General features: G+C 48.5%; 11 protein-coding genes across 11 annotated transcripts; 4 read left to right on the plus strand and 7 right to left on the minus strand.

The window, feature by feature from the left end:
- Positions 1 to 208: 208 nt before the first annotated feature.
- On the minus strand, positions 209 to 1,225 carry DFJ58DRAFT_656747 (uncharacterized protein; the record flags this gene model as incomplete). Its single annotated transcript, XM_041381936.1, has 3 exons — positions 209 to 251; positions 470 to 636; positions 827 to 1,225. Coding segments are annotated over 3 exons (609 nt in total), but the record flags the coding sequence as incomplete, so codon positions are not given.
- A 2,366-nt stretch (positions 1,226 to 3,591) lies between these two features.
- DFJ58DRAFT_715209 (malate dehydrogenase) lies at positions 3,592 to 5,770 on the minus strand (the record flags this gene model as incomplete). The annotated part of the gene is made up of 11 exons (XM_041384106.1): positions 3,592 to 3,675; positions 3,734 to 3,927; positions 3,980 to 4,205; positions 4,286 to 4,359; positions 4,434 to 4,737; positions 4,797 to 4,970; positions 5,033 to 5,124; positions 5,177 to 5,267; positions 5,319 to 5,402; positions 5,444 to 5,640; positions 5,701 to 5,770. 11 exons carry the CDS (start codon positions 5,768 to 5,770, stop codon positions 3,592 to 3,594), a joined length of 1,590 nt encoding a protein of 529 aa, XP_041246566.1.
- Positions 5,771 to 6,258: 488 nt separating this feature from the next.
- Positions 6,259 to 7,005, minus strand: DFJ58DRAFT_656761 (uncharacterized protein; the record flags this gene model as incomplete). Its single annotated transcript, XM_041381938.1, has 4 exons — positions 6,259 to 6,449; positions 6,505 to 6,546; positions 6,603 to 6,738; positions 6,793 to 7,005. The coding sequence occupies 4 exons, from the start codon at positions 7,003 to 7,005 to the stop codon at positions 6,259 to 6,261; spliced, it is 582 nt and encodes a 193-aa protein (XP_041246567.1).
- A 1,300-nt stretch (positions 7,006 to 8,305) lies between these two features.
- On the plus strand, positions 8,306 to 9,927 carry DFJ58DRAFT_775106 (prim-pol domain-containing protein). Its single transcript, XM_041389414.1, has 5 exons — positions 8,306 to 8,642; positions 8,691 to 9,311; positions 9,359 to 9,593; positions 9,648 to 9,758; positions 9,817 to 9,927. Exons 1-5 carry the CDS (start codon positions 8,385 to 8,387, stop codon positions 9,828 to 9,830), a joined length of 1,239 nt encoding a protein of 412 aa, XP_041246568.1. The 5' UTR covers positions 8,306 to 8,384; the 3' UTR covers positions 9,831 to 9,927.
- DFJ58DRAFT_226219 (uncharacterized protein) lies at positions 9,808 to 11,196 on the plus strand. Its single transcript, XM_041379339.1, has 2 exons — positions 9,808 to 10,470; positions 10,528 to 11,196. The coding sequence occupies exons 1-2, from the start codon at positions 10,144 to 10,146 to the stop codon at positions 10,879 to 10,881; spliced, it is 681 nt and encodes a 226-aa protein (XP_041246569.1). The 5' UTR covers positions 9,808 to 10,143; the 3' UTR covers positions 10,882 to 11,196.
- An 830-nt stretch (positions 11,197 to 12,026) lies between these two features.
- DFJ58DRAFT_775110 (uncharacterized protein) lies at positions 12,027 to 13,004 on the plus strand. Its single transcript, XM_041389415.1, has one exon. It carries the CDS (start codon positions 12,097 to 12,099, stop codon positions 12,652 to 12,654), a length of 558 nt encoding a protein of 185 aa, XP_041246570.1. The 5' UTR covers positions 12,027 to 12,096; the 3' UTR covers positions 12,655 to 13,004.
- A 71-nt stretch (positions 13,005 to 13,075) lies between these two features.
- DFJ58DRAFT_681050 (uncharacterized protein) lies at positions 13,076 to 14,077 on the minus strand. Its single transcript, XM_041383213.1, has 2 exons — positions 13,826 to 14,077; positions 13,076 to 13,759 (listed from the first exon to the last, which is right to left on the minus strand). Exons 1-2 carry the CDS (start codon positions 14,012 to 14,014, stop codon positions 13,331 to 13,333), a joined length of 618 nt encoding a protein of 205 aa, XP_041246571.1. The 5' UTR covers positions 14,015 to 14,077; the 3' UTR covers positions 13,076 to 13,330.
- Positions 14,078 to 14,212: 135 nt separating this feature from the next.
- Positions 14,213 to 16,691, minus strand: DFJ58DRAFT_775115 (cytochrome P450). Its single transcript, XM_041389416.1, has 7 exons — positions 16,598 to 16,691; positions 16,267 to 16,533; positions 15,848 to 16,210; positions 15,332 to 15,791; positions 14,887 to 15,282; positions 14,727 to 14,826; positions 14,213 to 14,675 (listed from the first exon to the last, which is right to left on the minus strand). Exons 2-7 carry the CDS (start codon positions 16,517 to 16,519, stop codon positions 14,607 to 14,609), a joined length of 1,641 nt encoding a protein of 546 aa, XP_041246572.1. The 5' UTR covers positions 16,520 to 16,533; positions 16,598 to 16,691; the 3' UTR covers positions 14,213 to 14,606.
- Positions 16,692 to 18,146: 1,455 nt separating this feature from the next.
- DFJ58DRAFT_656736 (uncharacterized protein) lies at positions 18,147 to 19,902 on the plus strand (the record flags this gene model as incomplete). The annotated part of the gene is made up of 8 exons (XM_041381935.1): positions 18,147 to 18,327; positions 18,375 to 18,448; positions 18,509 to 18,535; positions 18,588 to 18,672; positions 18,727 to 18,875; positions 18,943 to 19,104; positions 19,156 to 19,323; positions 19,729 to 19,902. The coding sequence occupies 8 exons, from the start codon at positions 18,147 to 18,149 to the stop codon at positions 19,900 to 19,902; spliced, it is 1,020 nt and encodes a 339-aa protein (XP_041246573.1).
- A 244-nt stretch (positions 19,903 to 20,146) lies between these two features.
- Positions 20,147 to 21,796, minus strand: DFJ58DRAFT_743931 (glutathione S-transferase; the record flags this gene model as incomplete). The annotated part of the gene is made up of 9 exons (XM_041387284.1): positions 21,395 to 21,796; positions 21,311 to 21,343; positions 21,199 to 21,255; positions 20,992 to 21,145; positions 20,749 to 20,942; positions 20,533 to 20,696; positions 20,398 to 20,477; positions 20,253 to 20,346; positions 20,147 to 20,203 (listed from the first exon to the last, which is right to left on the minus strand). Exons 1-9 carry the CDS (start codon positions 21,633 to 21,635, stop codon positions 20,147 to 20,149), a joined length of 1,074 nt encoding a protein of 357 aa, XP_041246574.1. The 5' UTR covers positions 21,636 to 21,796.
- A 2,244-nt stretch (positions 21,797 to 24,040) lies between these two features.
- Positions 24,041 to 25,303, minus strand: DFJ58DRAFT_775165 (uncharacterized protein). The gene is made up of 4 exons (XM_041389417.1): positions 25,098 to 25,303; positions 24,986 to 25,037; positions 24,385 to 24,934; positions 24,041 to 24,332 (listed from the first exon to the last, which is right to left on the minus strand). Exons 1-4 carry the CDS (start codon positions 25,224 to 25,226, stop codon positions 24,197 to 24,199), a joined length of 867 nt encoding a protein of 288 aa, XP_041246575.1. The 5' UTR covers positions 25,227 to 25,303; the 3' UTR covers positions 24,041 to 24,196.
- Positions 25,304 to 25,322: the final 19 nt, after the last annotated feature.

Genomic DNA, 25,322 nt, shown 5'->3' on the forward strand with positions numbered 1-25,322 from the left:
CCAACTGTGGGTGCATTAAAGAATCTAATTGCGGATGCAACACCCCATCGAGTTTGAGCTGAGATAGATGTTCGTTTTGTTGGCGTCCCAACCGATGGGACTCTAGTTGTAGGGATTGCAAGTGAGATGCAAGAGCATACTGTGATAGAGTGGATGGGACTGGTATTTGTGCGCCAACAAGAGGTACCGGAGCTGCAGACGGCGAGAATTTATCGTAGTGGACCTTCAATGGTCGTCCATTGAATTCATACCTGGAATAGATCATAATCAATAATCACGAACAATCAGCACATGAGCCAGAATCGATTAACAAAACACGAAAGCATCGAAGGGTTCATATCGAGTGTAGTGCCGCGACATGCCACATCACTACACAGCGAAAATATTTTATGGTCAAAATGTGAACAAGAGGGATGTGCACATGAACCCGGAAGGCGCATCGTACGTCATGAAGAAGGCAGCAACGCACCCATCAAACATCCTGCGCGCGCGCTCAGCACCGTCTTCCGTAACGAAGCTGACTGTTCCGAACCCGCGAGAGCGCCCATCAGGCCCAACGGTGACATCTGCTCGAGCAACAGCACCAGCGGCACGAAACAGGTCCTTCAAATCCTGCCATTGGATATGGAAGGGAAGCTGAAGTGGAAGAAAGGTGAGCAAATAGACACTTGTGGCACCGCAAGCAAAAGATGACCCAAGAAAGTAATATCCAGAGGTGGTAATGGTAGAAGGCCACTTGTACAAACTCGAATCTCACATGATGATCATACACAAGGGGGGAGTATCGATGAAAGAGGAAAAGAGGGAAGAAGATTGACAGACTCACGTTACCCACAAAGAGATTTTTCATTCCAGTGCCACCTACCACATCCTGTCCAAACGTGTTTTCATCATATGGATTGGCTGAAGATGGGAACCCTGAGGGGTGCCCATTCGCGCCTCTGGTTGCGAGGGTGGCGCCCATTTCATCGACACTTGCGCCAAGCCTGTCGGGGCGCACCTCCAGGACTCTGGTCTGCCAGCAATAACCATTTAACATGTCAATTGCCCTTCCTGCATCCTCCGCGGTGGCCAGAAGGACAGTACCATAGCCTCGTGAGCGATTGTCAGGACCTAGTGACACATCAGCACGCAAGACAGTGCCTGCGCGACGAAAAAGATCTTTGAGGTCCTGCCAACGGACTCGATACGGGAGCTGCAATATTCGGTTAGAGCCGAACAGCATTCAGGAGGGTCTACAGACGACCATACATTGCCAATGAACAACTGAGCGCGGGTATCTCGTAGTGGGACTAGCTGGCGGGAATCCTGAGAATTGCTAGATGATGTGGCCATTTGAATGACAGCCTCAATGTCATCATTTGTGGGACCCAGGAACTCAGAAGAATGAGGAGCAGAAAAACCCTGTTGCGATAGGTGAAGAGAAGAGGAAGATAAAAAAGGCATTAGCACCTAGACAATAGAGGAAGAGAAAGAGAAAAGGTAAGGGGATGAACGCACAGAAAGAGGCGGGGCTGACGCCATCTGGAGCGGAAGGCGCTGGTATTACGGCTGCAAGGGTATGGTTGGCTTGGGTTTATATTTATTTTAGGGTATGGGCTTCGCGATGCGTCGCGGCTTTATCGCCCGCGTAACGCGTCGGTTGCTACAAAATTGATGGTGCTGAAGTGTTTTGCCAGGTTAGTAAGTATACCGGAGGACGCAGAGAACAGTGAGCTCGACCTGCGAGAAGATCTGAAAAGTAAAATTTAAGGGTATTGTAAATTAGGAACAAGAACAACGGCTAACGTTTCTGAGCTGTGCGCTTGGATCTGTTTCGTTCATTTTACAGATGAGCTCCACACGAACAAAAACAGGGTACCCTCCGCGCCACAAGCCTACGTCATTCTCCTTTTTGGGAAATTACATTTCCTCCACTCTCAGGCTGATCAACTAACCCGAATTTCTCCCATTCCATTGAATAAACCCCAACTAAATCTTATTCCTAGTATTCAGGGCTGCTACTGGCCTCGTAGAAAGTCGTATGTCGTACAACTGTCGCCATCATAACCATTATCTTCATTACCGGACATACACTCCGATTTCTCACGGGTGTGCGAGGGATGACATGGGCCCCGGGTCTGCTGTTCAAGTAGCCAGTGATGTCATGGAGCATCAGCCTAGAAAAACACGCACCCAGTAGACTCAGGATGATTCCGCCCCACGCACATGTAGATTCCTTTTTAATTTATTTTCATTCGCAGGTCCCAATCTTCATACCCACAGCTGAACATCCTCACTGACACTATTTGTCATTTGCGAACATTCCGAAAGATTTATTGTTGACAGTGACATTTGAGTCGCTGCTCTGTCGTCAATTTGTAGGCGATATCAAGGAAGGCGAATTTGCCGAAATTAGAGCAGCGGCTGATCTGATTAGGCTTGTGTAATGTGGAGACAAGTTTATGTGAGTAGGTTTGTTATAATAATTGTCGTTAATCTGATTGGGCATCGGATCTACATCTTCCCTGCGGCCTGGCAATGGTATCTGAAGCCTCGAGGAAAGGCTGACGGACCGAGTAATGTGGGGGTTTTGTACCACAGTGGTAAGTGTATGATTGACTATGCGGTTCTATTTGGTGAGCTTGGCCTACTAGGTGATCGGCTAATTTAGATTTGTCCTCTGGCCCTATAGGTCATGAATACTGTGAAGCTCTTATAATCAAATGCAGTGGTTGTTGATTCCCAAAATTTATGTATGTGTTTTCATCAACCGCCCAGTACCTCGATCTCCCGGACCCCGATGTTCTCCAGACTCCTACAGAACATTTTTTAGATCCGCCCTGGAGTAAGTTTCATTCAATTGTGTTCCCGGGTATTACCTATGTCATAGATCAGCATTCCTAGGTTGGATTGGTTCTTGGAGTAGTCTTCCGTTGGTTTCTTCGAGACTTTGGAAGACTGTAGTAAGGTTTGTAACGGATCTTCTCAAGCCTGCTACCAGTTTCCCTCATGGCATTCTAATCTGATCAGTGAACGACAACTTGATACGAAATCTAGCAACAAAACTCAGTTGCTGTGCACGGCGCGTGGTATACCAGAACGCACTTAAGAGGTGTTTTGCATTGCACGCAACCTGTTACACGACAACTTTCATGACTTATGGGGCCTTGAAGGGGAAATCAACATCAGTCACTATCTACAGTGAAACATCCCGATTACCTATACCAGCCCCAACTCGAGAAGAGCTTGCCATGCCACTCTCGCCTATGAGATCACCGAACGGAATTCTGCACGAGGCTGATCACCTGAACTTGCCAAGTCCATCATAATAATATGTCATGGGACGTAACTGTTCTTCGATTTTACCCCAAGCCTGCCAGTGGCGGATCATCGATCTAGGGACCAATAAGAAGCTGTTTTTATAAAATCCGGTCGCGTCATCGGTCGCGAGGCAAGTGCCACAAGGCAACCTTCGACTGGGGGCACATCGAAGGCGTGATCGCAACTTGTGTATTTAGTGTTGTTGAATTCAAAAGCTGCTCACTGACCCAAAAAACCGTCCTGACAATCTATTCACAGAATACCAAGTATTACAGCTTCTTGAAACATTTAGGGGTTCCACATCTTGCCCTTGACAAACTCTAATAAAAGGGTATCATCCATTCTCTTCAGATCTGTCGAGTTGTCCACGCCCTAAAAATGGGGGTAAACTTTTGACTGCTTTCGAGGATCATACGATGACTAGACATACCGCCTTCTGTGCTGCCCGTATCACTTTGACAGCGATGTGTGCACTGATCTCCCTGATGCGCTCGACACGGGGGTACACGAGCTCTAGGGCCCGTTCATCCCACGAAAGAGAGCCCGCCAATCCGAGCGCAGACGCTTCTACCATACTATCTGTCACACTCTTGGCGCGGCACAGTATCGCACCCAAACCAAGCCCTGAGATCCAACAGTCAGCTTAGATACAGGCATAGAACGAGAGAGAGCCTACCAGGGAAGATGTACATATTATTACCCTGGCCCGCTTCCCTCCTGACGCCACCAATGACCTCGCTTCCAAATGGTGAGCCACTTGCGAAGATTGCGGTGCCGTTGCTATGTATGAGAGCCTCAGTGAATGTGCACTCTGAGAGACGGACAGGGTTGGAGAGAGGGAAGATGATGGGGCGAGATGTGTTCTGCGACATCTGACGGATGACTTCCGGGGTAAAAGCACCCTGAAAGAGAGTGAGCGCGACGATGAATACAGAATATATGTTTGAATCATACCGTGATTGTCGAGGAGACCAAGGAGCACAGTTGGCTTCACATACTTGATGATCTCTGCAAGGTCCTTCATTGGAGGACCTGTGTAATGCCTCCTTGCGAAATCTGCTGGCAGTAGCTCGTTAGGTGTGAACCATCTCCAAAGAAAAGAGGGACATACACATTTTGTAGTCAGCAACCCCTTCCCTGCCGACAGTAAACGAGTCCCTTCGAATCTACAAGCCAGATTTGACTCCTGGCCGCTTCCTCGCTCATCCCAGCGATTGTGAAAAAGCTCATAAGCTGCTTAGCAACACCTACACTAGCGCTTCCCGCGCCAAATAGCAAGATTCTATGTTCGTTGCGCGGGATGGGGACCAGTCGTGCAGCGGAAAGCAACCCTGCGAGGACAACAGCACCTGTACCTTGGATATCGTCGTTGAACAGTGGGAGACTATTACGGAAACGCTCAAGGTAGGAAAATGCATGGTCAGTGGAGAAATCCTATCGCCCATGAGAATGTCCATGTCTCTAGAATAGAAATTTGAAGAATATGAACGAACCTCGAATTGCACCAAGAGTTTAGGGTAGACGCGTCTCATCTCGGTGATGAACTCATCCATGAAGGCATCATATTCCGCGTCAGAGGGCCTGAGCTGGCGCAGCCCAAGATACAAGGGGTCGGAAAGATTAGAGGAGTTGTTAGTTCCAAGGTCAAGCGTGATGGGGAGAGTGGACTGATGGGCGAATACTAAAGTCAATTAGTCGGACGGTCACACAAATAAAACTAGGGGTAGACGCACCCAGCACCGGCGACGTAAAGAGAGAGTTTTCCAACGGCAATGGGCATCCCATTTACACCAAGGTCACCAAGCCCAAGTATACGTGAACCTGGTGCATGTTATCAAGTACTGATCATCTAACCAAATAGTATTACACGAACCATCCGTGACAACGCTGATCCGAGCCTCATTCGCAAGGGGCCAATTGCGCAGAATGTTCCCAATTCTGCCTTTGTCCTTGAGAGAGATGAACTGTAGCACTCATTAAGCGAAGGAGACCCATGAGGCATTTGTATTCATTACCAAACCCTCGGGGTTTCTGTAGATTTTCGAGTACTGTAGGCATGCATCACCGACAGTTGGGGTGTAAATTATAGGTGTGATTTCCTGAGGATAAATAGTTGATTGTAGTTCCCAAAGATTCTGACACCAATTGTCCTCATACCGGCATGTGTTTCGAGGCATAGCTTGTAAAAGGCCTCGACATCTGCTTGCTTGACTTGCGCGAGGAAGGTATATTTCTCAATAGGGGATGTCCTGGCGCGTAATTGGAGAAGGGTACGATCCATCTGAGCTTTCATACTGAAAACTGGTGGCGTAAGGCCTGGCGCAGCTGGGGTTTTAGCTAAAGGCAGTAAAAATTCACGTATGAGGTATGGGTATCAATGGAGTAGACCAAACGCACCCCGTGCTTCCATCTTGAGCTTCTGGATGCCCTCATCTGGCGACCAGTAGGGGGTAAGTACAATAGACATTTTATATGGTTTACAGTAGGAGAGATATGGAAAGATAGTTGTAATTTTGCGAAAGGGAACCAGAACAATCAGAACGAGCAGAAAAACGAGAAGGTCTTGAGGAGGAAAGAATCATCGTATGGTATATATAGATGCAAATCAGTGATGAGAACGGTAGTCACTGAGCGTGTCAATGGACTAGTGCACGGTGTGAATGCGAACTTGTTTGATCATGACCATGGCGGACGCGCACAGCGTTTGAGTGACGCCGTGATGAGGATCGCTCCGGCACGCCCATGCAAGAGGCTATACGGCCCTGGTGGTTGCACATGCTTTTGAGAAACATCAACAGTAGTCAAGTACTCCATCAACTACAAGGAATCACACTTACACACCCCTCCTTGATCATGTAATGTGAGGGAATGTACTTACCATCGTCAGCCGCTCCTGGGTAGTCATGTCTTCAAAAAGAATCGGGCCGAGGATTCTTACCCTCATAGATTACGCATTTATCCTGCATACATTGTCCCATCTTCATCCATGACAACATCCGGAGGGGGTGTATTATCCAGTTCCTGACTCTCCTCTCCTCTAGCAACAAACTTATCGAGCATTGTTGGTTCACTCTGGCTCTCCGCATTCTGTAATGCTTTAGGTTTGCGTTTCTGTGGAGGTTCTGTGCGTTGAAAAGCGATGATCTCTATATGCGAAGCTATGAAAAGAGAAGGAGATGGTCAAGCCCGGGAGGAACGTACCCTCAAGGAACATAAATTCCTCTGCTCGCCGCACTACACTTGCTGTGAGAGAATGAAACTGAGAAATGAAATATTGACATGGCACGCTCCAGACATACCAACGTCCTTCTGCTGCACAGTTGTTCGTTTCTCCCGCTCCGCGAGTTTCTGGCATGCCTCTGAAAGTCTTTTTATGAATTCCTCGGTGGCAAGTGAGACTAAGAAAGTCGCGTCGCGTGCGACTATTGGAAGTTCCTGGAATGCTGCATGACGCTGTACAACACCTCAGTAGGATCCATTAACACGTACCTTGTCCGCTTTGATTATCTTCTGCACTCTCGAGAATGGTAAGATTGACTTCCCCAGCTCGCGCTCGCGCTGCGGCTCCTTCTCTTTCTGTTTCTTGGTCGTCGCATCTAAGTTCGTATCGTCTCCGGGCTCTTCATCGATAACCTCTACGCTCTGTGTATCTTCCGTGAATTTCAAGTCATCTTGCCGTGTTTGCGCTTCAGAGACGGTCATTATTGATCAGTGGTGGCATTCAGTGGTCCAAGCTGAAGGTCAAACTCAGCCACATACACAGACATACACGCCCGGAAGTAGAAGAGTTAGAGCGACATATTTGCGTCCAACGCACTTGCCCCGCACCGTCAACAAGAAATTCTCCAACTTCTGCTGGGATCAATTCTTCAAGGAGCATCGAAAATAGGACTAGATCGACAAGCTCCAGCTACCCCGACTCCAAATCCTCTCGGCTAGCCTCTTTCCTCTGTCCTTGATGTTCAATGCTTAGAGTCATCCCTTTTCTCGCGTTGATGCCAGATTACACCCTTCAGTCATCGAGGCTCTGTTGTCTTTCCTACGGACTCTACTTCCTTATTCGAAAGAGGTGCAAATCAACCTAGGACCCACGCTGTGATCTTTGATGTTCAAGTCGGCAAGCGATGCCACTGGGCATGCCTCTGACTCTGTATTGCACACAACGTTTAGTGGGTGTTATTTTATATGCCAACACCATACTCTAGTAGAAGCTTGAATGATAAACTTTGGGTATACAAGGGTACGTCGTTGCCTCAAAGAGTTGGTATAGGTCAGTGCATTTAATTGGCAGCACAACTTCCTAGGATCATCGCTATGACCTTTCTATGTCATTTCATCGCCACAAAAGTTCTGGACAAGGATTGCCCCTACTCCTTATGATGCAAGGCCACCGACAGTGCTCCAAGGAGTGTGGTTTATGTTGTGATCCTGCGTTACTGCAACTTGGAGGTCCAAAACACATACTACGTCGTGTTCGACAGTAGCACCGTGAAAGGCTGCAGACACTCGTCACTCAGTATCTTCGATTCAATCCAACGAGTCTAATCCCGATTTCTGGCAATGACATGCTAGCAGATGGTGGAATGATAATGAAATTAATGAGTCCTTGGACACTCGATCTTCAGCTTGTCATGCATTCATAAGCGACATGGAAGCTATTTATGCACTGAAAGCTGGACGATTATGAATGCACATTCCGATCGTGATTGCGAATATTGACTTCTGCCTCTATAGTAGATTCAATATTGACTGGGTAACTTGCGGCTCTGTTACTTGCTCGGTATCTCGCACATATGTGGAGTGCATGTAAGTATAAGTCATAATATTGATTTGATCCATTCGTTTCGAAATTCGCAGTCAGTTCATATGATATGCAAATTTTCGTTGTGTTGCGTATGGAAAAACCGAGACTTGAAATAGTCATGGCACGGTACACTACTAGTAGCTGGTGTTTTGTTTCCAAAGGTTTGAGTGTGTGTGACTTGCACGCGTGACGCTTCCTCACGTGCTCTTTGTCACTCAACATGTAAGTATCGACGGTTAACAGTGCACACCTTGATTTGCTATTCCTTCGTTCAACAATGGCCGACTCTGCGGAGACCTCGCCGGAAGTGATGCTCCAGTTCTACCGCATGCTGTACCCTTTCAAATCCATCTTCACATGGCTCAACCAGGAACACACGCCAAAGGATTTATTTACAAACCGCGAATTCGCATTTACTCTCCAGGGAGACGTGTATCTACGTTATAACTGCTTTTCGAACGCAGAAGAACTCAAAAAGCAGGTGTGCGCACTCAATCCAACGCGCTTCGAGATCGGACCCATGTACTCATCTCGGGTGAGTTATCTTTCGATCTCCCTGGCTTTCACGCTAACAACACGCAAGCCAAGCGAACGGAAATTGGCACGGTCTGTAAAGTCGGGGAAGCTCTTCACCCCATTGAAGCGCGAGCTGGTGTTTGATATCGATATGACTGATTATGATGGCGTGCGCACATGCTGCACCTCAGCAGGAATATGCAAGCGCTGCTGGGCATTCATCGCCAACGCTGTACGCGTCCTTGACTCGGCCTTGCGCACACAATTTGGATATCATCAATTGTTATGGGTATACTCGGGCCGTCGTGGTATCCATTTGTGGGTCAGCGACGACGAGGCCATGGGGCTTACCGACGAACTACGTAGAGCTGTGGTTGGGGCGCTCACTGTGATCGAAGGAGGTAAGGAGATGGCGAAGAAGGTGAATGTAAGAGGCATGAGCACGAAGAGCCACCCAGGAGATCTGCCACCTTCTCTGTGGCATGCGCGCGATGAAGGGAGTAGGATATGGTATCCCTTGTTGGATGACCAAGAATGCTTCCTATCCGAGGACGGCTGGCGAACGCTGCTTAAACTGGTTCCGGACAAGAAAATTGTCGAGACCCTTGAGAAGCGGTGGGAGAATCAGCCCGGTATCGAATCGTCGAAGAAATGGGACGAGCTGAAGGCTGAGGTGAAGGGTACGGGTGTATGTGCTTTACTCCCGCTATCCATGCCATTCTTGACGCCTCACAGGCCCGAAATCTGGCCGCTCTGGAAGACATTATTCTGCAATATACATATCCACGCCTAGATGCCGAAGTATCCAAGCACCGAAACCATCTTCTCAAAGCGCCATTCTGTGTGCATCCTAAAACCGGCCGAGTTTGCGTCCCCGTTGACCCGAACCGCGTGGAAAATTTCGACCCCAATGCAGTTCCCACAGTTATGCAGCTTCTTCAAGAACTCGACAAGGCAGGCGAGGGTGCAAGTGAGTGCTCTACTTGTCACTGTGCCAGTTGTTTTCACTCATATTTTGATTCAGACTGGGAACATACAAGTCTCAAGCCATACGTCGACATGCTAGACAGACACGTTGCGGGGATTCTGGATGATGTCCGGAGGAGAGAACGGGCAAGAGCTGTGCTTCAACACGGTGCGTGGGTTTTAGTGTATTTTAGGGTCATTCGGGTTTACTGGCATTTTCGCTCCAGATCTCAACTGGTGATGGAAGGTTTCATTTTTATCTTATTTTACGGCATCGTAAAATTGTAAACAATATTACCCTGTTGTATTCTATTACGCCTCCTGTTCTTTTCGTCATCTCATTAGTTGAACCAGAACGTTCGTCTCAGACTGTCCTGGTCAAGTCTTGGTGGCAAGCATCATGTCACGTGGGTCGATCGATCAGTTTGAGACAAAAGTACCCGATTTCTGGGAGGCACTGTCGTGCTCACGCTCAGCATCGTATGTTACATACTTATGCATCCGTTCGCCTTGGGAATGCCCCCCACGCTTAGGTGTCGTCGTTGAAGAAAACCATGACTGCGTCGTCGACGAGCCAGTACTCCTCGTTGCTTTCATCGACGTTATCATCCGCTCCCACCTCGACCTCAAGTTCGACAAGCAATGGAGACACGTCGTATAGCGGTTCTCTACTCTTTGGCTTTCTTGTCAGTATCTTGTCAATCTTCGGCTTGTTCATGATTAGTGGACTCGTATGGCATCGTCTGGTCATACGGCGCCAGGCGATCGATGAGATGTTGCAGGTTGACATCCCCTCGCAGAGGAGGCATATGCGGAAGCCTCCACTGTGGGATGTATGGGCTTCGCTGGGTCAGGGCTGTTTACAATGGAGGGACACCCAGGTAACACCCGTTACTTGTTGGTGCCTATGTCCTTCTGATCATCTCTCACCTTCACAGCCGCTGGCAACGGAAAAGTACGACATGCCATTGCCACCGCCGCCGCACAGCCAAACGCCGAGACCTTCTTTCTGGAAACGTCAAGTTATCGGCCGCATACCACCTGAGATAACCTATCTCTTTTCTCCTCCCACCTTACCCGAAGTGATTGTTCCCCCACTTTTGAATCATTCAAGGGTAGAGCTCCCGGTGGATCAATCTCTCCTTCAGGTTTCGGTCTTGATAGCCATGCCGCGACCGCCAGACCTGTTTTCACCTTCGTCGAAAGGTGTGGGATTGAAGAAGCACGGATCATTGTATGAGATCGTTATTGGGACATCGAACGTGTACTATCATGACTTGGACTCGCAGTAGCCGTGGCGCTTGTTCTGATTTTTACGACTGCTACGTGTCTCGTGCTATCTTTCTACTTTGACGTGCCTTACAAGGGTGTATTAATTGTTGCACCATTATAGTCTTGGACTCTTTGCTATTCTGGACTGTGTTTTGTCCACTTTGCAATGCTTGAAATATGAGGCGCAAATGCTAGCCATTCGTTCGCACAGTTACATGGGTCGATGTTGAGCTATCACTGTCGAGCGTCTTTCAAGGGTAATCACATGGTCTTTTTTTGATCTGACAACTTTGATGCCTTGTGTTTACGTCCTCATCAGCTGGAGCATACAGCAAGTCGGTACCATCCGATAGATCCTGCTAATAATCCAGGGTCGTGTGCCCTCTCGAACTGGCAACTCTGCCCTGAACTCAACATTCCCTCCTTTCTCCACGGTGATCGCGCCTCCCCCTATTTAAAAACGGCGCCGCCCGACATTCATAGTACAATTTAATCCAACTTATCTCTCCACAAATGACTCATGTTTTCGGAGTCACAATACTCATCGGACCCGCGCCCCATTGACTCGATTCCTCTGTCCTGCCGTCCTTGTGTGATTGTGCCCGACAAAGCCGACATATCTGTGATGTATACGTGCGTCATCCTTAACTGTATTTGGATTCAATCTATCTTCTTCTGCATCTCAGATGGCTTCGCAAGTTTCATGCTAGGCTCTGACATTTACAAAGTCTTGCATTCGCGGAGAATTTGTGTCCCCTCCGCTCGGCTCGGCTCGGTTTATGCCCGACATCGCTTTCTAGAAGGCAGCGGCTTCTGCCTTCTTCATTTTCATAGCAATACAGCATGTTCTTCCCCCTTCTTCCCCGCAGTCTGTCATCACCATTTCACACACTTAAGATCACAACGTGTTGTGGCTAATGTGATTACAACAAGAACGCCGTGTGGCTATTAATCACGATTTCTCTTTCTGGTATATAGAGACATCAAACTTGGACAAGGCGCATACGCGTCGCCTCTTTCTAGCGAAATGCGCGGCGCGCTCTTCGAAGAGGCAAGTAAGTTATCTTTTGTTGGTATTGACTGTGGGATCTGAAGGCATTTTGCGGTGGAGCCCTAATCATCACTGCCGCGAGGCATCAATGCCAGGTATGGAATATTTCATCATGTATAAAACTCGACCTCTTACTTCTGTCCTGCCCGCAGCCCTCCAAACTTCATTTCACATTTCACCCACCATGACTACCCCCATAACTCGTACGCACGGTGTCAAGCTCAACCCCCTCTTTACTGGTTCTTCCAGCGGGGAGCGCTATCATGCACAAGTCCCCATAGAATGGGATGTGCGCTACCGTCCAACGCGTTCCGCAGAAATAAGAAACACGCCTCTGTTGTCATCCCACCTGTCACAATTTGCAACTAATCCCCCTATTCCAAAGTTGCGCCTTGTCTGTGACTTATTGTTCCCTGAATGGGAGATAGTAGCCCGTAACCCAACCGGGGTGACAGTGCAGGATGTGCTCGAAGCGATTTATGAGACACTCCACCAGCTTCTGCGGGTGCATGAGTGGGAGGGCATGTCGCTCAAGCAGCGCAGCCGGATTGAAGATATACACCGCGTGCGATGCAGGGCGTCTTTATACCCCGAATACACACGTTCAGCGGGTGTCCGCCGAGCGGACTGTCTGCTCTCAACGACCATGTTCGCTGGACTGACCTCGTTGGTCAGGAGGAGAGAGCAGTGGCAGGTGGTCCTCACGCTGTCACGCGATTTCAGACCCCGCGTCCCCAATTAGCATATTCTCTCAGCAGCGCTGATGAGAGCGTGGCGAATTGATTTATGGAGATTCAATTATGAACTAATTTGCTGACCTGCAGTTTTATCTTACTATGCCAGACTCCTCCTCGACTCGTCAGGTGTGTGTTGTTAGTGTCCCAGCATCGTGTATATTTTGTTCTACGTATGCGTTAGCGTTATCGCGCGCGTGTATCACTTTCGAATTCTGTACTTATAGCCTCTGCACTTATAGCCTTGTATTGTTCCCCGAGTCAACGTAGAACGTTGAAGTAGTACTTTTACTGTAGTTTGTCGACACTGGTATGATTGACGATAGGAATTTGAAATCAGATATGATTTGTTTCTTGACCACAGTGATTCTCCGATTCTGAAGCCAATTCCCTGAAACAACTTGGGGCTGTGCTATTTAGCTTTCACAACTTCACTGACACCTTTAAGACACGAAGACAACTCGTGTAGAATCTGCAGGGCTTAGTATGCAACCTTCAACAGCCGCTATTTCCGTTAAGCAAGTTCTAAATCCCTCTTACATAAAGTCTGTGCTAACGATACAGCAACAATAAACCCTATGGCTCAGATAGGTAGGTAAGGGTAAGTGTCATACATTCATAAGTTACAGCATACGATCAGGTATCAAAAAAAAGATAAAGCCAAGCAGTCCTATGACAACCCTGTCATTTATCTTCACTGCACGACACCTCCACTGATCCAATGCAGTACTCTCCCAGCTCTGTATCATGGAGTAGCTCTGGCGTAGACGCCCGGTCTAATGCTTCAGAGCTTGCGGTCATGTTGTCGCGCTTCCTACTAGGCGACGGCATAGCAATCGTGAATGCCATCACGACGGATGGGCCCTTTGCCCGAGTCAGCGAGGGAGCCCCTGACCCTGGCCGTCCAGACATGTCACCAAGTTCACGCGCTTGTGACTCTGGCAGGGGCAGAAGTGGAGAACCCGTGGGTCGACAGTATTGCCATCTAAAAGGAGACACCCTCGGAGGCCTCACAGAAGATGAACGGGGTGGATTTTGATGTTGTGGCTCGACGGCTTTCAAGACCGGCCGAGGAGGCTCTTCTGTCGGACGGAATAGCGTGGCGCAAAAGGGCTAGCCACCAGCGAGCCAATAGCAAATGAGCACCATGTTCTACACTGACTGCGGAGCTTGACGCACCGTTAGATTTTCCCATTTTAAATCGATCATCACCTCTTCTCTTCTCGTCCACATATCCCAAAGTGTGGGTTTCTCTCCTAACACATTCGGTTTCTTCCCTAGGCGAACCCGAGCTGGCCTGGCAGGTTGTACGGAGAGTCTCTCTCTACGCATCCTTCTCCACCCAAACAATGCCCCCATGGTCACCATAGCCAGCCCGATCACCAGAAACGCGACTACTAGCGTTGGCGATCCATTTGAGGTGAAAATACTCATCGTTTGATTATTGTTGTAAGAATTGGTGGTGCTAGAAGGTTGTGGGGACGTGCTTGTTTGACTAGTTGAGGCCATGGTGCCGTCGCATGGCGCGAGGCTATCAGTCAGATAAAGTGGGGCACTGCACGCAGCCTTGAGGCGGGATTAGATGTGATATGTTCAAGATATACTATAGGCTCAGTTATATAAGTATCTGCAGACATGCGTCCCACCTTGGCCGCCACTGCCTTGGAGACGATGGTCTCACAGGTGGAGGGCGAGAGCGCGGAACGAGGGTGATGGGAGGGGTCTGTGATATATATGTACTCCACTCCGATGTCGCTATCAGGCTAAGAGCGGACCAACAAAACAAGAATAGAATCAGCCCATAACTGAAAGTTTGCTCAAGTGTACCGTGGAAGAAGCCTAATTACAGCTGCAGTTGGAGGATATCGTACAAGGAAGCAGCGAACAACAACAAACAAAGAGCTGCGGATAAACTCTCAAAACAGGTAAAGAAAGCGTGAGTATACTACCTTTCCTTTCATCACTGCCGACGCTTGATTCCCACCCGGCACTCCACAGGCTTTCGCAGAAAACCTTCCCGCGTGTCAAACTAGGTCATGAAGTTAGTTCGTGTGAGAGGGCTAGCATGGAAGGAACGTGCCACTTTATCCGGGTCAGCCAGGACGAATTCGTAGCGCCGGAGAATAGAGGAGATGATAATTAATAGCTCCATGGACGCAAGGTTGCGTCCCACACATGCTCTGAGGATTAGGTGGTCAACATCAGCGGACAGTGATCGCATGACATTAAACATCACGTACCTGGGCCCATAGGAAAACGGATTGAAGGCTTTTTGCAGAGTGGCATGATCACGCTCAAACCACCTCTCTGGGCGGAATACACCCGCATCTTCTCCCCACACTTTGGTGTCCCTATGAATCGTGTAACTTGGAACGCTCAAAACAGCGCCCTGTGGGAAATGAATGCCTTGGATGGTCAAACCTCCTTCAGGAACTATGCGAGGGAGACCCAAGGAAGATGTCGAATGAAGACGCAAGGCTTCATTGATAACAGCTTCCAGATAAGGTAGACGTTTGACCTGTTCGTATGTCGAAACGTATTCATCTTCACTGCCAAGGGCGTCGTCAAGCTCCTTCTGGAGCTTATGTTGTACAGGAGGATTGGCAGCAAGGTAATATGTGATAGCACATGACGAGCTGAAATGAATGGGGAAGATGGTCGACCATGATTAGCTGGAAGACTTACTTGGAAGTAGTGTCGGAACCGGCAATAAGCTGAGTAAGGGCCTCTGCGGTGAGCTCTTCTCTGCCCATGAGATTTCCCTCATCATCGCGTCCCTCTTGCAGCTTACTCAAGAGATCGACGCGGTCCGTTGGAGTGGTGAAACGTTTGGCGACGGCAGCGACTGCCAGACCAGCCAAATTCTTGACAGCTATTCCACCTTTGCGGTACCAGGGAAGCAGACGAACCCATGATCGCCACGCGGGAGGTAGAACGCCCATAGAAGCCGAGAACTCTCCACGATCGTTAAGGATCTGAACGGCAGGGATATCGACGTATGCACACTCATTCTGCGACCCATAGGAGTTCATGACATCTTTCTGTGAAACAGCAACAGGCGCAGAGTCCTTGGCGTTCAGGACCATTCCGAACGGTGATCCGAATGCCAAGTCGCCGATGATATCGAACGCCAGATAGTTGTACCCTGACGTAACATAAGTCACTGATATTGGAAATTGAGACGCAGCAGCTACTACTTACATGGAAGGCAATCAAGCCACAAACGGCCTCCCTTACCAAACCAACCACCCTCTCCCTCGGCGCCAGATTGATTTTTCAGGGCTTCGTCGAACAAACGATCCCACTGGTTCATGAACTGGCCAACATAGAGACGAACAGAAGGCTCGAACTCCAAAACATTCTTTTGCGAAAAGACGTGAGAGACAATCTTACGCTTACGGGCATGGTCAGCGCGGTCCCTAGTATTGAACAAACCACGGTGAATGGAAACGAAGGCGTCATAAAAGTTGGATTTCAGGCTGCCATTGCCATGGGCATATACAATTTGCAGCGCATCCGGGTCGGCAATAGAGACGTGATTTGGTGCAAGACGTACGAAGGTTCCTATGGGCAGGAAGATGAGCTAAAGCTCATGTGGCTCGAGTGTCAGATGCGCATACCGTGTTTGCTATGCAACTGATGTACAACGTCTGAGCGATGACCTTGACTCGCTACCCAACCTAGCCAGATATCTGAAAAGCGCGCAAGGAATGGCCCTTGTATGCTCCGTTGGTTGTAAGGATCCCTGAGATAAGGAATTACATGGGCCAACAAGATGGGTACTGGTATAAGGAGCAGAGCCGAGAGGTAGTTGAGGTCTTCAAACTGAAGGGGCACGAGGGATTTGATAGCATTGAGTAGATTGGACGACATTTCTGACGGTAAGCCTAGAATTGAACCAGTGATGGAGACTGAGTAACGATGACGAGACGAATAAAGGACCCTATTTACGCTGAATGATGGAATGTTGAAATTTAGTGTCTTTTATATCATATTGCCGCCACGCCAACCTAACACCATATAGAGAGGGGGGTTAAATGGTACCGTACTCGTCGCCTGGTAGTACCTCCCTTTTTGTCAACTGTAATACATTCGCTACGCAAAGTCGTGTCATTGATCATGATAACTATTAGAACTATGCAAAAGACCATTGAATAACATTATGTTCTTACGTTACACTGCAGCTGAATATCGGTGAGAGAGAGTGAGGCCTAGGGCCGGTCATGGGATCTAGTACTAACAAAGTATAATTACTACGTACCGGATCTTACTAGACGCTGCGATAGCGAGCGCCGAGTATGCAGATTGTAGGATTCAGTTATATGGACTCTAGTGAGGCTCTCCGAGCCATTGCAGGTACCCCCGAGCAGTAATTTGGAGCCTCGGCCTACTAGTAAACTCTCTTCAATTGCAGTGCCCGAGTGCAAGTTCTTTATTCAAACCGACAATATTATTGATCCCGATGTCATGGAAGACTTTCCGCGGGCAGAATAGAATAAATTTCGCCTATCGCTCAGTCTCAAATACCCAAATACTAACAATCTAATCCGTGTAAGCTCTCTAAATTTACAGACGCTGACATGTACAGTACCGGCATTGGTTACCACCAGTACAATATCTCGTTACATTCGCCTATTTCGTCCGCTCGGCATTTTGAGGGTCTGCCAGGTAGAACCGGCTCTGCCTGGCAGACTCGGATGGCAGAAGGTAGTTAATGTCAAACTAGTAAGAGGGCGAAAGATGTCGGGATAATTAAAGTTCTACTATCGGTTACATGGTTAACCGGAACCACCGGAACCATCGGATAGTACTTATTCGGCGTTTCTTGAGCACACGCTGCAATGTAATCAGAAATTCAGAATCGGGCCGCACCGTGACATACTTACATGGTCGAAAATCAGCGGCTCGTTCTGGAGGTGCTATTTTAGAAGCTTTTTCATTGAATACTGCTACCCATGCCGTATAATGACATCCCAAAACTCAACTTAGAAATAGCCGTACACCGCACCCGGGCTAGCAGGTACAGTGACCATTTCAACTTGTGTTTGAACTTACATGCGTCACGGATCTTGGTCTTGTCGAAGTTCGAACAAGTCAATCCGGGCCCTGTTTTAGACAGTTGAGTGCCTTCAATGATGGTCAGATCTACTGCTCGACAACAGTTTTTTTTTACCTTGTTTGTCTAGCCCAGACTAGCCCAGACCACCGTGACAAGCTGCGCGCCTGACAATGACCAATTCAAGGTTGAACTCGATTAATGATTGGCCAAGGTCAAAGCTCGCAATGTTCGTGATGTCACTCGGTCATGTACTAACGTGCTTGTATAGGCGCCAGCCTCACGTCATGTCAAAAACACGCCTGAACGTGGTGTACTTCGAAGACGTCCCTGCCCAGTATAGGTGAGAAGCAGGCGTTTTATTACCATGCTTGCAGGATAACGCTCAGTCCAACTTCTCTCTTTTCCTTCTCTCCCGTTTGTTCGCCAGGAGTGTCGTCCTCCATGTTTCATTCTGTCTCATTCGTGGCACTGTCTTTGACCCTGTCAGGCTATGCTCAAAGTCCTACGTATTCGGCAACTTATTTGCCTTCAAACGCTCCCTATCAGAGCGAGCAGGGGGAGACAGGCTACAACAACTGCACTACTGGCTACAATCAGACGTCGGAGTGCCAGAATGCCTATCGTGCGCCACCAATTGCTGACCTTGACCTTGACTTAGCATGTCGCCAGTTAACACTGTTCAGGATTGGTGTGTCTGGGCGCCTCCTCAGCCAGGCCCTGACTCGGTCATCGGGAACACCGAGGTACGTATGCTTCACTTCTTTGTTCAGTGACTGCGAAGAAAAAACGTGTAACCCCCGCAGCAAATCGAAGTAGCATGGTGCATGCAGGTGATTTGCTACTATATTTAGTCTTCCAAACGACATAGTAATTTTCTCTCAGAGTGGATACGGAACACGACTGATCCCAGACGGTTCCATCACTGGTGCGCACGTCGTAGTCACTCCAGACTACATTCAGGTCACAGGTGGGTACATTTTATACTACAAACTAATCATCCACAACTCCAACGTAAACCCAGGTGTTGGCAATCTCACGAACATCAACATTCCTGCCGGCGACGCTGGCGGAGAGCTTGACCCCCACGGTGCAGATGGTAACGGCAATCCTATTGGCGGTCTCGTGTTCTCTAGCGCATTCGGCGCGTTGGAGCAAATTCACGAGTGGACGGTAATTTAACGATCGCTCGGACAGACCGCCACAGCGTCCTGATTAAGTTCTTACTTTACGCACCCAGAATTTCGTGTCGGCTGATCAGTTCTGCTTCCGCGCTTGCAAGCCCGCGGTAAATGCACCGACAATGTGCCAGCATATATATGACGTCATGGGGTGCGAGTGGAATATGCCTGCTAATTACTCTGCGGGGGTGTTTGAGCAGTGCTTGGGGGACTCGGCTGAGGTCAGTGTCAATTTCGTTCATGCGTATTTCTATAGTTGAACATTTCCGAAGCCTATGGGTGTCTACGGGACGTCCACGTTTTACCAAGGGGAGCCTGTCACACCATCTGCGCATCCAATACCCTCTTCTTCCAGCTGCACTCTCTTTAGCACAATCAGTAACGGCCAGGGTGTTTTGATTGGAGGGATCACATCCACAGCAAGCATGCCAGCATCAACTGTGGGTACTAATCACACTTCCCACTATCATCACTCGTGCTTCGGGCACCATGGTAGTGTTTTTTGTACTTCTTTTGCTACAAGCATCACATCTTCAGATGTTCCGGCGTCTGTGACGCCCACTTCAATTTCACCGAACTTTTCAAGTTCCATGCTTTCTTCGTCGAGTTCTGCGAGTGCATACTCATCCTCTCTTCCGAATTCCTCGTTTCTTCCAACGACTTCTTCGTCTCTTCAAACTTCGTCGTCGTTGTCTATAAATGCTTCATTCTCCACTTCCACTTCCTCTACTTCATCCGCTTCCCCCTCTTCCCCCTCCCCCTCCACCTCCCCCTCCGCACTTAGCCTTGCAACTTTCTCCGCATCACAATCGTCCTCAATATTAAGTGGTCAGAATAGCTCACAGCAATGTCCTCTTTTTGTACAGGGTGCTTCCGGATCGTCAGGAACGGGCGCGACAAAATCGACAGGTTCTTCAGCTGCCCTACCGACGGCACCTCCTGTAGGCTGTCAACACCTGACTGTCATTTTTTCGACAATTGTGATAGGGTTCTCCATGGGCATCATTGTGGTTTTCTAGCGAATTTGCTTATTGACACTTCACTACAATCATACTGATTGGGAACTTTTGGACTGGCTATGTCAGTTGTGCGATTCACATTCTTCATTCCCTTGTTCTACTTGTCGTCTATCACTTCATATTGGCGAACCAAAACGCGCGGCCATTACGATACATACACTAGTACTCAGTTTCAGGACACTGTTACATAGACTTTGTTGTGCTACATGGAGTCTTTCTTTAAGACTATCGCTGCAATAAAACTTTACAGAGGCTCGATGTCTGGGACTGGGCCAACGGCAACTACCCTGGAGGGGTTTACCTGCTGTGTGTGAATATGGGTACGCAAAAGAACCTACAGCACAACGCACCGTTGTCTGGGACCAGTAGTAATGCTCTTTGATGTGATCGAACTTGGTGCTCGACTTGAAAGCATCGTTATTCCAGTACAACTTCCTCATCCAGCTATAGAACATGAGTCTGTCGGGAATCCTACGAAGATGTATGAAACCTCACAGATCGATGTTAGGGTACCCGTGACGGATGTCGCGCAAGTTGCATTTGAAGTGGCCTACGTACACGGGATCAAAGCGGATCTGAAGCGAAATAGAAGGTTTAGAGCAGGATAGGCGCGTTTAAGATCGAACGTACGGTAGTGACAAATAACCTGATATCCGCTTCGGTGAGAGTGTTGCCTACGAGGTAATCCTTGCCTTTGAGTATCTCCTCGAGTCGGTCGAGGGATTTGAATAGGGGATAAACGGCGTTCTCATACGCTGACTGGGATTGTGCAAACCCAGATTTGTACACGCCATCTGCAGTGCACGATGCTATCAATACAAGCCATACCCACGGACTCAGACGCACTGTTTACGGTGTCATATACCCACTCGTTGATACTATCGATCTCCTGGCGGTGTGCCTCGGGATAGATATCAATCGCCGCTTTGTCAGCAGGAAGCAAGTGATTAAAGGCGGTATTGAACATGCGAATGATTTCAGAGCTTTCGTTGTTGACAACAGTGTTGAGCTTCTTGTCCCACAGGACCGGGACCGTAAATCTGATCACAGTGTAGCAAGCAGTGACAAATGAGACGGGAATAGACATGCCTTCCACCATAGTTCGAATCAGCAAGGAAGTAAAGATCTCTGATATGCTGGAAATTGGGGTGTTCTGGGTCGTTATCTGCATCCGCCCAACTTGGATCTGCATTCTTGAACGGCCAGCCTTGCGCACCCATGTGAGGGGACACCGCAGAAAAAGCTACAAAATGGTAGTATAAACTCATGAAGTGCACGAAATTGATGACAACAGACGGATGAAATCCTCGAGTCCTTTCAGCTTCCGAGTGATAAGAGCTCTCGTAGCCCAAGCTGAGGAATGTTCAGTCAAGATGAGACTGCATGATATCACAATCTTATCACTGACGGCATGCATAAGATACATAGAGATGATATCTTCCTGTATGTCGACTGAGCTTGTCAACAAGACAAATATACTGTCGTCATTTACCTTTCTCCGGCGGGAACTTGCCATCGTTCTCAATGAAGTTCCTGAAGCTTGACGGAGCTCTTTTGAAGGAACCGTCTGACTCCGTCTTCAATTTACTGATGTCACTCTGGCCCGATGTGTCTTTTGTAGAGGTCATGGTTCGTATGCGGTAGAGTAATGAATGAGATGATGGTCGTGGAGAAGGAGTCAAATTCAGGGGTTTGGAGTGGTTTATAAGCACCAAAAGCCTAGAGCCATGCATGGAAAAGGAACTAAGTAAGCAGCTTGGCTTATACTTACTATACCACGGTCCACGGACAAGTCGAGTGGCGAGACGGTGATGCTCAGAGACGACGAGGTTTCCGAGGTCTTTTTACGTTACATTGCTGACGATGGTACTGCGGCTTGGCAGCCGAATGGTGGCGGAGTGGTAACAGGTCGGTCGGCCATCAATGCATGATCACGAAAATGGGTTTCTAAGTCGCCGAGGAACAAGGCGGCATAGAATTTAATCTGCGCGGAATGGCTCTAGACTGACCACCCTTTTCGCACCTTGGGTAGGGCGCTGTTAACATGGGTTAGTAAAGCGGATCGGCAGCGGTTTCGAGCCTGCGAAAGCTCTCGTCAGGGGGCTGCCGCTACCCCTACCGCTTGTACTCCTCTAGGAGTTCTACTCAGACTCCTACCCATCGGCGGGTGTGTAAGATAGCCCCCGACATCCGACAGTCACAGACCAAATACAACCAAGCCGACGATTTACCGAAATTTGTTGGGCTTCGGGGAAACAAAGCTTGGTTGTGTTTGGTCGGATGCCGGGGGTTCTCTTAGTACACACCCGCCGATGCCGGTAGGAGTCTGAGTTCTACTTAGAAAGTCTCTCCTTAAGCCTTTGTTCAATGGGAGTTAATAAATCGGGCGAAACGATGTTCCGTGGGATACGGCGATCCTTGCACTATCTATGACCCATCGATGGAGAAGTTTTGTAGATTGAGGGTAATCCTTACCGTAGACGAACAAGTCTTGTGAGTCTAGGCCCGATGCCCCGAGATGACAAAGAAACCGACCAGACTACGAGTCTTTCGACTGGTCTTCGGGATTTCATGATCGAGTCCATATAGCTAGAATAGCGTGCGCATTGCGCAATGTGCATAATAGACGACAAATCTTTCGCGATCGCACCGTGACACTCGAAAGTCACATAATGGTCACGTTACTGTCACACAATGCCAGGCACTGTTGACCAGGACCATCCACCACTGACCAGTCAAGCTACTGGCCTCCCCACTACATACGGTAAACAGTAATATCATGCTTTGACCGATGTGCTTTGCTCACCCTCCGACATAGTTTTTCTCTCTGTCAGAGAGAGCCATTCCAAAGAAACCGAGACAGCCATGAACCGTTATGACCAGCCTTTCTAGTGGACACGAGTACTATAAAAGAGGGACCCTCAGCTTACGAAACCCTTTTACAAGCGGCTCCTCTGGCAACGTAGTGTCAGAGATCAAGATCCAGGTGCGACTATGTAGTAGTATGTCGTACTACGCCAAACTATGTCGGTCAGTACTATCTAGTCTAAAGCCGGTGCATTGTGTCATATCAGTGATATCACTGAATTCGCAAATGTCCTACTGTAGGGTGCCAACTTCCTCCGGAGGTCTGCCCCGTCGCTCTAGCACCAACAATATAAATTCAACGTGGTTGAGTTTCAACAGCCTCGGAAACGAACACCTCGTTACAGTGAGCGACTACATTATTCGCATATCACTGAAATCGACATAGAGCTCTTCTAGTACCTGCCATAGCAACTCTGCGTATTTCACACAACCAAGCTTTTGTCGGTGGATAGTTTCCTAGTACTCATCACCATCACTAAAGCATGGTTATGACAGGTACCATGAACCCTATTCAGTTCATCTACTTCGCCGTTCTTGCCGCTTTCGCCGGGTTGAACGCAATTCCCGCCGATGACGCTCAGATCTGCTTGGAGGTTTGCGCCGATACCCCTCTTCCCTGCAAAAAAGGGATGCAATCTGTCTATATGAGCCCATGCTGGACTTACTGCGGCATTACTTGACGCCTGAATCAAATTCCCTTATCGTTGATTTTGTAAAGCGTGACGTATGAATACGTGGGATTGTACCACCTACAGATGTTCTTGTTCGAGCAAAGCCGTTGTGATTAAAGTTATGTTCCTTCGAATATACGGGTGGTTCTAGTCGGACTGAATGGTGACCTGTCTTCATGTGTCTCAGAGCATGCTTTCGGATGTTCCGCTAATTTTTGGCAGTTTGACTCGAAGATCACATTTGTCAAAACCCTGCTTGCGTTCTCTAGGGTATATATGCCACCGTGGCTGAACGTTGAACGTTGCCTTACATGATGATATGTAAATGTAAGGCTGTGCAGCACTGTCGCAGATTATGGAGGTTGGCGGCCTTGCCTGGGTGCGACTCGGATATGAACGTACTTACGCTCAAGCTGCGGGTGGGCTTTTGAAAGGCAACCATCATCATACTGGGAGGAAGTTCACGTTCTACAAGTCCGTGAAACGTCGATTACAAGCGCGAAGCTACTAGAACAATAGCAGCTCAATTCGCATTAGCCGGAGGTTGTCGAGACAAGTTAGTAGGTCGGGGAAAATTACCTTTTCTGGCAAATTTCTGGCAAATTTCCATTATCCACAATTGATATTGCGCCGCCCATTGGGATTTCCTCCCAACTTATGGTAAAACATTCATGGTAAGCCGCGATCAAGGCGAATTATCGAGACAAGTACGCAATGCGGAAGCCCAACTAACTTTTCGAGAGATGCTTGTTACTCTACGTGCCCGCCATCCCGACAACGCCCACATGATCACGGATTTTCGCGATTTCACTGGCTGTCAACCCTCCCTTGCTTGCTCGGAGGAAGTCCTCAAAAGCGATGAGCGAATCACTATCGTTACTGAATTCCGTTCTGATGATATATGTTTAGGTACGATCTGCGTATACACAATCATTTGACTCACCTCAAGAAAGAGTACAGGCGATCCCAAAATGGTGGCTCGGAGATAACAGTCTGATAACTTGACCGCGCTGCGCGCGATATTGAAGCGGTGGGTATAGACGTGTCAAGAGTCAGATCAATGTCGTGAGGTTTGCCCTCCTGCTCGAGAGACACGATTGATGGTGATGGCGACAATACGATGGAGGGCGTGCGTGTATGTCTATGCCCTGTTGCTAGTTTCGGTTGCGGTGTTTGTATTTCGGGAATATTGGAAGGTTTCATGTTTACTGGTGAAGTGTTGGACGGGAATGGAGATTTAGTAGGATCCCACTCGAACCCGGGTTTAAGCATTAAATTTATAGTGTCCCCTTCTTTCACGCCGTATTCCTTGAGGAGCTTTGCGTCAGCAAGTGCCTTTCCTTTGAGTAAAAGCCGTTGTGCTTCTGCGGGCGGTGCGTTCGCTTGAGAGGCAAGCAAGGCTTTAACTTCGGACACAGTATCTGTTGGCTGCACGGCAAGCGTGAACGACTGCGGAGGCTTTGTCGACTTGAACGTAATGCTGATTGATGCAGCTAGCGATCTCTGGTTAGATGGCCATCAATGATGACGTGAAGATAATCTACCTGGCGGTGTAGAAGGCTCTCCTTTACGTTCTGGAACAGGGGGGAGCTCAACCTGAAATAAGTTTCGCGTAAGAACATGCCATGAAACACGACCCTCGAGTCCAACACGCACTGATAGGATAGGGACTTTCTTTAGTGAATTTTGTGGGGGCTGATTGTAGTCGTCACTGTACACAATCGGCTGAGCTCCGATAACTTTCACAAAGCTCCTGACAAAAACCAATTCTGCTTGATCAGCCATTGTTTGTGGATTGAAACAAAGAGCAGTGCTTTCAACTTTGGGCTAGTATGTAGCGTGGGCCGTGGCGGTGCAATGATAGAATTTGTGACTGCGTAG

The sequence above is a fragment of the Suillus subalutaceus genome (genome assembly GCF_016647625.1).
Source record: "Suillus subalutaceus strain FC151 chromosome Unknown DFJ58scaffold_25, whole genome shotgun sequence".
Lineage (NCBI taxonomy): Eukaryota > Fungi > Basidiomycota > Agaricomycetes > Boletales > Suillaceae > Suillus > Suillus subalutaceus.